Genomic DNA, 12,084 nt, shown 5'->3' with positions numbered 1-12,084 from the left:
ACAGTACACATGTTGAAAATTGCAATTTTTTTCTCAGGGAATTTTCTTCTCTGGAGCTGTATGAGGTACCTCAGACCTGAAGGTCCAAGGGACTGTGAAAAATGTGGCTTTGAAAGAAAAGTGTAGAAATTGAAAGGTGATAGAAATGGCTCTGCCAAGCCAAGGAAGTTTTTTTTCTTTTTAAAGTAGAGGGAAGTGGTCTGATTAAACAGGGAGTTTCTTATACTTGGTGTGTGCCTTGAGGGAGAAAATGTTTTAGCAGCCAACTGAAGTTATAGTATATGTAGGCTTTGTTTGCATTCATGCAAGTTGATTCATCTATTCACAGTCAATAATATAGTGCTGTATTAAAACTATAAACAATGGGTATATTACCAATGAAGAGATTTTTGTCATATTGGTATTTTACACTGTGTCTCATATGAAATCCAGTCAGTGATCCTACAGTAAAGTTTCTGTTGATATTTTGATTGAAACTGCTGGCATGTTGTTACATTAAGTCTTGCTGGACTTTGACTACTGAAGTTGAGGCTTGGGATGGTACCAAAATACGTTTCCTTTGGAGGCCCTTACCATTTCTCCAGCTGCTTATGTGGTAGTGGCTGTGTAGTTGTGTGTTCAGATTGCCTCCAGGGATGTGGTCTGAACTGGGAAGGGGGAGAAAAGGGAATTGCAATTTTGCTGGTCCAGTTTGCAGCAATACCCCAGAGATGCATCTGCAGAAACTGATGCGAGGGAGTTGGTTTATAAGCTACAGAGACCTACAGAGGAGGCAATTGGAGGATCCATTAGGTTTTCTGCAGGAGCAAAGTTTATATAATACATGGACCTGTCTCCCTGTCTTTCTAAGTTGTCAAGCACTTCTCAAAATCTTACATCTTAGTTGCTGAATTTTGGTAGTCTTCTCCCTCCTGCTGACACCCTTGCTGCCTGCTTGACATGCTGTTGCCAGTAAGTCTTCACTGTGATAACTTAAATGGAACTAAGATGAGTAATGTCTCAGTCCCTTTGCCTGTTCTTTAATGTCAACAAAGTTTATTTGGGGCATTTCTAATGATCTTCACTAAGAGTAATGATGATAAAAATAACATTATTTTCCTCATGAACCATGAAACCAAACTAAATTACAAAAGTATGAGGGAAGATGATGCTATATTAGAAGCCTAAGCCTGCTGTGTGATTTTGTTTAGAGAAATGCTGGAGGCTTTGAAATGTCAAATAGATTGCAGTTGTGTAATTTCAGGATCAAATTGTATTAACACCCATACTTAAAGTAAAATAATACCATTTGCTGGTTTGATTACATTCATCTTCAATAAAAATAAGTTCCTAAATGAACATGACCTTTTTAAATCAAGGTTTCGGGTAGATTTCAGAACCCCAACAGTTACAATTATGGAAGGAAAAATCACTGGTTTTGTACATGTTGACTAATGTACTTCTTAAAACACAATTATGATAGAATCACAAAATACGCTGAGTTGGAAGGGACCTATCAGGATCATTGAGTCCAACTTCCAGCCCTGCACAGAGCAACCCAAGAATGATGCCATGTGCCTGAAAGCATTGTCCATGTGCTTCTTGAACTCAGCTATGGTTCATAACCAAGGGGTTCAGTTATCTTTCATCCTTTAATATGCTCATATATCTCCTAAACTTCAGAAATAATCTGTGGGTGTGTCTGTGGGTTGCTCTGCTGTAGTGTGTACCTACTGTACAGTTGTCGTATGCTGCAGAAAACTTGGGCTCTGAATTGTCAGTGTATATCTGTGTCCAGTAAGTCCAGTCCTTTCATAAGGCACCTTTTGGAACTTACCTTAGCTTCCAGTGTCTGTACTTTCATTTTAAAAGAATCTACTGGTTTTCTCTCTAGAAAATACAGGCAAAAAGTGTATGTCATTGTGTGATGTATTATATAAAATCAAAGCTGCTAGACTTGATTATGCACCTCAGAGTTAATTCTGTCTTATGAACCATCAGGGCTGGATTGCAAGCCCTGGAGAAGAAAGAGAGCATGTGACAAAACCAGAAGAGATAAGGGAGTTCACATGGGGTTATTAGTGGACAATTCCAAATCTGCCTGCACCAAAATTTCAGTAATTCTGTGTTCAGAATTACTGTAATTTAGAAACCTGTTAGTACCAGTAGAACTGTATTTACAGCTATCTCTTGGACTTGCTTATAGCAAAGTTCTTTGTACTGGAAATTTGTCTTCAGGCTTAAATAAGGAAGGCATGGTACCAAGCAGTGCTGTAAAACTCTTCAAGGTATATACAACTACATGTGAAGTGATGAAAGAAGGCAGTTGAGGAAGGGATTAGTCACCCATCCTAATTTAAAGACAGCCACACTACCATCTTTTTGTTGTTGTTGTTTTAAATGTTTTTAGCAGGTATACTAGGGACAAATGCCATCTTTGTGATGCTAATAATACCCATAAAAACCTCATTTGCAATACTGATAAAGTCAAGCTCTTGACTCCTCTTAGAGAAAATAGCAGCCCTGCCTCCTGTTTGACTACTTCTTGAATAAAGAATATAGGTCATATATATGAGTTTATAGATTGAGAGGCTTGCAGTACAGAAATCAGATGACTGACAGCTTCACTAACCAAATACATTTTAGCAGTGCCTCTAGAAAGCAAGCAAGCTTCCACGTAGGCAAGCTTTTAAGCATCCTAATGTGAAGTTTTAAGGTACAGGATACATGCAGGTAAAGTCTGTAAATAAGTGTTGGACTACATTGTTCATTTCACTAAGCAGTTCTGACTGTACCCTAGTGTGTGGGCTGTGCTGCCAGTTTAGGCTTTGCAGATGCTTCTCAGCCTTGGTGCATCTCTGGTTTTAAATACTGTTTCCCCCTCTAGATAAAGATTTTACTTATTCTGAATCCATCTGCTACTTCCACCAGATACTAGATCAAATCCCAAAAATCCCAGTGAATCAGCCAAAATCTTCTCTGATCTGATTCACATCTGGACACCATTCATATCACAGGAGGAAGCAGTACCTCTGATTTCCTTCATAAGGGTATTCCCAAACCGATGCAGAAGGTCAGCTGGGCTGCTTCTGGGGGAGTAAAGGCAGTCCTGAAGAAAACTGTTAGAAATAAAGCTTTTGTAAGTGGAATTTCTTTAAGAGGAACTTAAAAACTGCAAGTGGATATATGCTAGTGCTATTCAACTTTTTACTTTTGTTTTCTTTTTTTTTTAGATCACCTTTTGCTGCTGTCACAGATTACTCAGTAACAAGAAATAATGTCATACAGCTCTGTCTGGAACTAACAACAATAGTACAACAGGTATGAGACAGTCTGCTTAGCAATTTATTTTTTCCTGAACTGTAAATGGCTATTACCTTCCCACAATTTTGTTTTACACTGGCTATATCATTGTCCAACCAAAATAAGGGAATACTAGTACTTAGTAAATGCTTTTTTAAAATTCTGTTTTCTGGTTTTATAATACTAGTTTGTGTTGTGCTGTGTATATGGCTCGGCATATCTCAGCAGTAATATTCATCTTGTATAATATCATCACTATAAAATTGAGATATCTACTTGATAATTTGCACATTTAATTTCTTGTATTTTGTCTTTAATTTTTAATTACCTGTCTGGTTCAAAACATCTGTATATATCGGACTTTAGTAATCTGTTGTTTCATACACTTCATATCATCTAGACACCTGTTAAGATGACACATGTTCCCATGGGGAGGGTTAGAATATTTTGAATACATTTTTGTACATCCTACCTTCAAGAAATCCAGAAGTAGTAACTGAGAAACACTTGCTTAATGAGCTTTATTTGGGAGGGCAAACCTGAGCACCTTCCCCACCCTTCTGTGTGTGGGTTAGGTCTGTCTGTGTTTGCCTGTTGTTCTGCTGAAATGTAAAGTCTCTTTGCTGCCAAGCAGAAGTTTGAGGGATGGTTTGCACTCGAGAAGGTAGAGTGGAGAAAAAGGGAGAGAGTGGGCTAGGTAGGAGCGCTGAGGAGACTTTTTCTGGTTTTCACAAGCATCGCTCCAAACTAAGAAAAACTAAACTTCTGACCCAGCTGTCCAGACTGGTAATTTTCCACAGTAGCTGTGCATCACTGTCTTTAGATAGTTTTTAGATGAGGGAAAGAGCCACCTGATCTATTTTCATGTGTCCCCTATTAGGGAGAAAGTGGGTAAAGTAGCAACCACTGCAGTATTTCCCAGGAATTAGCTCAATATCAATTCATCTTACAAATTCATCCCTATCCATGATACTGCTAATTCACTATGGTGTAGGTTGATATTTCTCTATGTATATTTTTCAGTGTGAATGAGAGTAATTGCTACTATTTGATACCTTTGGAGCACATCAATTTTACCTTCTCCAAAAATGACATAATTCTGCAATCAGGAAGCAGTTCATGAATCTGTACTTTGAAGTCAAAAGGAGCATTTATGTGCCCAAATTTAAGCATGTACTGAAATTGAATTGGGCTGTAGTCAGAAGAATGATCAAGAAAAATTCCATTGGTAGTCTTGAATGCATGTGGTTTGAGCTCTACTTAAATGCATTCCAATGTAGCATTTGAAAATGTCTTAGCTGATATTTTTTTTATTTGATCACTGAACACACTGAGAATCCTCATTGTGCTTTCTTAAGTATCTTTCAGTATCACCTCATCAGGTGTTTTTTCTGTCTCAGAATTTTGTTTTCTGTTGTATGCAAAGTATTTTATAGTACTTTACTAGCTTAATATTTTTGGTGAAAGATCTACAGAAGGCAATATTGCAATTTTTCTTTTTAACAGTAGTGAAAAACTTTATAATGCATAAAGGTTTAGAAAAGGTATATAATCTGTACATTTTTTAATACGTTTGAATTTTTTAAGACTTTTATGAAATTTAAAAATAGAACTTCAGTAGCTGAGTTCCATTAGGATTTTTTTGCATTGTTTAAATTACAGTCAAAGTTCAGATTTTTTAACCAAAGCCAATAAAACGATTCTTTGGTCAAAATGAAGAATAAAAAGCTCTAAACTTAAGATGGCTTGCTTGAATTATTTTGCACATTTTGAAGCTAACTGTAATATTGTGTTTCTTCATAGAATTAAATAATATTGGGTTGTGTCCCCCTCATTACCAGAGCTAAATGGATAATGAAACAAAATGACAGTATTGCATCAGTCTTATAAGTATGAAGTCTAAGAAAACCTATTGATTGTCTATGTTTTTAACATATAAATAATTAGAAAAGTTGGAGTTAGAGACAGACTTTGGAATAAAATGTGGGAAGACACATGCTTTGTTTTAACCATTAAATTTTCTATGTGTGTTGCACACTGCCCAAGGCCTGACAGGCCGGTGTGCAGTGGCCATTTGCCAGTGAGAGCAGGTCCCTCAGAGCACTGCAAGTTATTACTGTAGCTTGCACTAATCATCTGCTTCTATGCAGCTGCTTTGTTTTGGCCTAGGCATTTTTTTCTCCCCCTTAGGATTTTAGGATATTGTTTCACAGCCTCTTCCTGCAGGTTTTGACTCTTAATACTGTCCTTCTTGCTGATGTCTTCTTTAATCCAGGGCTTGCATTCTTGTTCATTTTTATAATAAACTCTTTCCTTGCAGCAGAACACTGGAGGGAAAAAAAAACCAATTTAAGTAACAAACAAATCCATGAGACTATTATGATTTTTGCTACCATTTCTTTGCACTCTCTCTCCTACACATACCTGCCTCTCTGTAGGAATCGAAGGCTGTACTTTCTGTTTCCTCTGCAATGCATAAAAAAGGCCTGTTCTTTTTTGATAGTACAAGATAGATGTTAAAGGGCTATGGGTGAACAGGTTGGGGGTGTGTGTGTGTGATATTGTTTTGGGTTGTGCCTTGTTCTCATTTGGTTAATTTATGAATTTAGATTTGTGTTGACTGAATTGTTCCAGTCACAAATGTGTATCAGGAAGAACATGAGAGACTGTCTTGATGGCGTTCATGAAAGTCTTGCTGTTGACTTAGTTGGGTTATTCAGCTTCAGAGGGTGCCAAGAACTGGTCCTTTTAAATGTGCTCATTTTGGTTTAGAAAGGTAGCAGTAGCTACATGGAAAACTTTAAGGAACAGAAGATTTCTTGCTTTCTTAGGCAATCTGTAGGTAGCTTTTATTCTCATTCTCAATGCTCTTATTCCTCAGGAATTCATTAAGGTTTCGCTAAAGAAGCTTTCTTCTTTAGAATTAAAACCCCGGAAATATCTGAAAAGTCTGATTTTATATTGACTTTTTAAGTTACCAGACAGTTAAAACTTTGCTGCTGAGCTGCTGAACACATTATTTCTTTTACTGCTCTTTAATAGTGAGCATTAGTAGCCCTCATCACATGTTTTTTACTTTTCTTAATCAGCTTTCACAATGATTTGTGGTGTTTATTTAGTTTTAAAACCACTGGTGTTTATCTTGCAGCTTTAGTGTCGTGGGATTTACTCAGGAATATGTTCCAGTAGAAGCATAGCTGTAGGCCTGTAAATACTCCTTTAGAAAAGCTTCACTGCGTTTACTTCTCTGCCTAAACACCTCTTTGAAGAGCTGTGGTGGAAGCAATCCTGTGTAACTGGGGTGGAGATGGAGAGCAGTCACTTGGCTGACAGGGATCTGTCTTGCACTGTTGTCACAGAGTACACTTCTGACATCAGCTGTCTCACAGCAACTTTTGGAGATAATCTCAGATTTTGGATGACATGGGATGAGAACCTGAGTGATGCAATTTGTGAGGTGGCAGCCAGGATGGAAGATAGCAGAGAGAAACCAAGATAATCCTACACAAATGCACTGTCTGGACGTTATGGACACCTGTGATTTTGAGCACAGAAGTGCTCCGTGCACTGCTTCAGCTGAGGGGTTTGGAACTTTTTTTTCTATTTAAAGGCTTTTGAGATACAAAGAAGAAAGCGTCTGTATATCCCTTGATCAATGGACGCACTTCCCATGCCAAGGGGATTTTTTTTTTTGGCTTTTAGCCATGGCTGTTTTTCAGATAAAAGATACTGAGAAGGATCACAAATTATTTCTTGAGCAATGCACTATTTTTTATATCATTGTGGGTTTTGTAATTGCATGGATGTAACTCAAAAGAGGAATGTTTCAAATATGAAGTTTCACTGAGGAATGTTAAGTTCAGACTTGTTTTCTAGTTAAAAGGATAAAATGGAAATTTACCTTCATAGCTCCCCTGCTCTGACTCAGAAACCAAATGCAGTAATATAAAATAGTTCTATTCATTTTTTAAGGACAATATCAAATACATGAATGAAGAATAATTAATATCCTGAGTACCATTCTTACAAGTTATCTCTCATATAATCTTCTCTATCACAATTCCTCACTTTTGTTTTTAAGTCCTAGTTATTAAGGACTTTAAGGACTCACTAAATATAGCTTAAAATTTTTAAATTTCAGGTCATACCAAGTTGCTAATTACCTCAGGAATCTTTAGCTAATAAAATGGTTTTAATAGTTTAGTGGTGTGAATCTTTGATTAGATCATCGTTAAAGCTGCTTTGCACCTCTAGATCGTAGAGATTTTCAAGGCAACGTGTTTGCTGGAAACAGTTGCATATTAAATTTTAAAGTTTTTTATTTAAATTTCTAGCATTATTCCTTTCACCCCAACTTCATGACCAAATGCTTGCAGAAAAAACTTTGTTAGCCTACCGTGGTAATAATCCCTTCCTTCCTCCCATTTTGAGATAAAAATACTTCATGACATGGAAGCCACATTCTTGAAGTTTTTAAAATATATTCATAGTACAGTGTTTATACAAAACACCCCATTTTTGATAAGTGTTCAAGTAAGGGGTAAGTGTACAAGTAGGTAGCTTAGATGTGGGGAAAAGTTAGAACCAAATAACTCCTCTTCAAAACAGTTCCCAGGCAATATCTGCCTATATATATATATATATATATATATACACAAATATATACATATATATATATATATAGATATGAAATCAGATGGGTCTTCATATGAGAGTATTAGAACTCATTGTAAGTAATGCTGACAGGAATTCAGACTCACCTTGTATCCTTCAAGTGCTGCTCCTATGCAAGATTTTCTGTTGTATGGATTTCAAAGCAGCTCTCAGTAGTGGTGTGTCAGGATACATATTGTTCTGTGCAGTTGTTTTCTTCACTTTTAAAAGTCAATATGTGATGCATATAATGTATATATAGTCAAAAATAGAAACTAAAGGATTGTGGGAAGCATGAAACTGTTGTTTGTTTACAAGAAGCTATATCAAAGTAGTTTCAATTTATGCTCTTTAGCAATGTTTTTCCCTTTTTCATAGTAGAATAGCTTATTTCTCTTAAAGCACACTTTTAAGGAAAATTTCAGATGTAATTTAATGTAATGTAAAAAGTACCTAAGGTACATAGCATTGATGCCCTTTTCTGATTCTGGTTGTTTGTTTCTGCTATTTGATTATACATTTTTTCCCCCCTTGAAATAGCTTACTTGTATGTATATTCTCTTGATTTAAGTTTTGAAGTGCTTTTTGAAATGGAATTAGACATGGAATAGCTCAAAGATTAAAATGTCAATAATAGTCTATTGGGAGGAACCAGTACTAGAACTAATTTGATGACTCATTAGTTGTCATTGAGATAGCTGCTGTAAAGAGGTATGGGGTTTTCTTCCTGAAGTTGTGTAGTGCTGTGTATGTCTTTGATGTGACATTTTCAAAGTAGCTACCACCCTGTAAAGCCTTGTGAATTTGTTTTCTTTTCCATTCTCAGAGAAAATAATTTCTTTTCCTAGTGGATGAAAGGAAAAAAAAAAAAACCAAAACCAAAGAACCACCAAAATACTCAAGGTTGCTTACTACATAAAATACTTAGTGACCAGAAAGCAAAAAGGAGTCGATGTTGGCTTGTTTGTTTCTTTTTAGGCTTTTTTTTGTTTGCTTGCTTTTCTTCCAGTTTAATGATTGACAGTCTCTGAACATGGGTAGAAAATGAAACACAAAGCAGAGTAATTTGTGAAAAAATTGTGAAATATGCTGGTAAACCAATGCAGCTGTTCAATTTTTCCAAGAAAAGGAGCCTGAGTGGGTCAAGGTGACAGTGAAAGGAGTTCAGGGACTATTAATTCACCCACTCATAGAGCCACGTGCAGAAAGTAGCAGAAGGTTGTTGGAAATTGAGATAAAGTGTAGACAGGAGAGAAAATGTGGTTTTGTACCCCACGTTTCCTTTAAACAAAAGCTTTTTTTATTAGATTGATGTGGGCACCGTGTCCATGCATGCTGAATGGCATCACAGTCTCCATCTTACTGTGTAATTCTTTATAAGTGGTAAATTTAATGATTAATGATGATGTACTGAGATTGCATTGGTCATATCAGTAGATGCGAAGACCGAGACTCAGCATTTCTTTTACTTTCTGCTCCCCTTTCCCAGAGGCAGCCCAGTCTCTTTAACCAGGTACAGTGAAGCAAAATTCCAGTTCAGTACAGTGAGTTACAGAAACCATGTGTTGCTAAGTAGCTAGTAAAAGTCTTAAGCATTAGTAAGTGTAGTGTCTATCTTTATTTCAGGTATTTGTGTGTGTTTGTTTGCTTAAATCTGTTACAAATACATACATTTCAGATGATCCAATATGAAACATTCAAGTTGTAGCTGAGCCTGGAATGCCATCTACCTAAACATTACTACTTTTTTTCAGTTCAATTAATTTAATTTCTTCTGTTGGCAGAATAACCACTGAGAAAAAGATAAAACATGAAATATTTTGCTGCAGTTGTATTTTTTCAACAATAATTATTTCTCATAACAGTACTAGAGGAAAAGCAGAACTGAAAAATTAAGAAGTTATTTACCGCTAAATGGCCTTGGAAGTGACATTGAAAAGTTAAGAACGGCATAACACGTTGTGCTACAAGCTCTATTTTGCATGCCAATAATAAAGCACATAGTTTTGAATGCATGAGGCTTATTTAGAGGTGAGGGAGGAAAAAAGTGGTTTGACTTTGGTTTTTTTTCCTTGGATGGATGATTTTTTTATCAATTCCAATCTCTCGTGTTGATAGTTTCAGTGTATTTTTTTTTTTTACCTGCTGAGATGTCATCAAGTAGAGAAATCATCTGAGGAGCTGAAATTTGCCTTAGACCATGTAAGCACTTAGATTTTGCAGGATATATGAGCACGTATCAGCAATTTTAGTTGGTCCTGAAATACTGGCTGTGGTTTCTGACTGAAACTGGCTCATTTTAGAAACAAGGAAGAGGTGTAGCTCTTTACATGCAAAGTAAGAATTAATATGTGACCAGATCCCTAGGGAAAGCAACATGATGTCTTCTACAGAAGGGAGAAATAATTGGAAATGGGAAATTACTTCGGAAAGATAGAATAAAGGAGCTTAGTGTACACATTGCATCTCTCTTAATCCAGCAAGCAATTTTTCCCAGTAGTTGCTTGATCTGTGGGTGATTTATGTAAGTTGTATTAAATTTCTACATGAAGTATTCTGTTACTATGGTGATAGGTGCCACTCCACACAGATTGTTTAAATAAAATTAAAGCAATTCTTTGTACTCAGTAAGCTGGGTAATTGCTATTAGTTTGTACATGAGGGTTATGAACTTAGAGTACTGAAGGTCTATTGCATTTTCAGGGAAAGGCTCTAGACTTTTAGAAGTATGTGTGTAGGTTGCATAAGAAATGTCCTTTTTTGTAGCATTTATTTAGTAGCTTGCATTGTATTTTCCCAATAGAGATTTTTTCCTTCTCCTCTTACTATGATGCCTCCTCACCATTCTGCTTTCTCCCATCTCTCTCAGTTCTTATTCACGTTTCCATTGGGGGAGGACAGAGGGGGTTCTGCAGGTTCAGATGAGTTCTGGCTTCAGTGTGGAGGGGAAGCGAATTATAATGGCATGAGGATGCCGTAGACCCAGCGGCAGGAAACTGCAGGATAAGTGTAGCATAAGTGAGAAAGAAAGCAAATATTTCTGAACGGCAGTGGGAATAAAATCGACAGGATTTGTGTGGGAAGCGAAGAGGAGTTGAAAATGGCACCCAGGTTGTGAGCTTGTGGGACATAAGGTGGTGGAGCTGTTGACAGAGATAGGGAAAGAAAGGGGGAGCAGGGAGCATTTGGGAAGAAACGTGATTTCAGCTTTTCAGCATACTGCGTTAGGGCTGGTGGCAAATATCCAGAAGGAGTTTCTGAACTGCAAATGTGAACAGAAGGGATGAGAGATCTGTGACTCATCCGCACAGAGATGATAATTAAAGCAGCATGATTTTAGGAGGCTGCTGAGCAATAGGGAAGAGGTTGCAGAAAAGGGGAGAGTTGAGGATAGAGCTCCCTGGGACTGTCGCAGTTGAAACAGCCGTAATGGGAGACTTTTCTGAGCAGCCCAGTGGAAAGAAAGTCATGGAAAGAGCATATTTTGGGATGACTGCTTAGAAATACCGTGAAGATTTTGGCAACGTCTAAGTAATTTTAAAAATTAATTTTGTGTGGCAGCAGCCAGGGGTTACCTGTGCAAGCACTGGGTGTTGTATAGCTTAGAGGAGTTTGCTGTTTCATTTTAGGTAAGAGACAGAAGAAAGGTATTTCCTTTCCCCCTCTCTCTCTTCCAAATATTTGTAATTTTCAGTGTCTCCAGGGCCCACACCTTTTGCATTCAAAGACCTGCTAGACCTCTTAAAATACAAGATGTGATCAAGTACCTCAGGAAACGTCTGACTCTGTCATGCTCTTATTTCTTTGCATGTTGCCAGAGAAGAATGTTACCTGCTTGCCAACTTCTGTAGCTTTTGGGGCATTTAAGTTTTTTGTTCCTTGTTTTTGTAAAGAGGGGTTGGAGGAGGGAGTTGAACAGAGCTGTGTATCTGCCAGTTTGTATTCTGTTATTCCAGTAAGTACCCAGACATTCCTGTAAATCACAATCTAAGTAGGGTTCCATAATATCCATCAGTTTTCTAATCATCATGCTCTATAGAACACAGCATTTTGTCATAGCCAACCATATCCTGGGCTGCATCAAAAGCAGGTGGAGGGAGTTGATTTCCCCCCTCTACTGTGGTCTTGTGAGACCCCACCTGCAGTGCT

General features: G+C 37.2%; 1 protein-coding gene across 11 annotated transcripts in view; it reads left to right on the top strand.

Annotated features, from left to right (window-relative positions):
- CNKSR2 (connector enhancer of kinase suppressor of Ras 2) overlaps positions 1-12,084 on the top strand; it is a 207,474-nt gene that overhangs the window by 56,837 nt on the left and 138,553 nt on the right. For all 11 annotated transcript variants that reach the window (XM_069000455.1, XM_069000273.1, XM_069000076.1 and 8 more), the window contains exon 4: positions 3,213-3,300. In XM_069000455.1, the coding sequence (XP_068856556.1) occupies positions 3,213-3,300 (88 nt within the window). The remainder of the gene's footprint in view (positions 1-3,212; positions 3,301-12,084) is intronic.

This window comes from Aphelocoma coerulescens, chromosome 1 (genome assembly GCF_041296385.1).
Source record: "Aphelocoma coerulescens isolate FSJ_1873_10779 chromosome 1, UR_Acoe_1.0, whole genome shotgun sequence".
Taxonomy (NCBI): domain Eukaryota; kingdom Metazoa; phylum Chordata; class Aves; order Passeriformes; family Corvidae; genus Aphelocoma; species Aphelocoma coerulescens.
The sequence above is the reverse complement of the archived record's forward strand: the minus strand, read 5'-3'. Positions and strand labels throughout refer to the sequence as shown.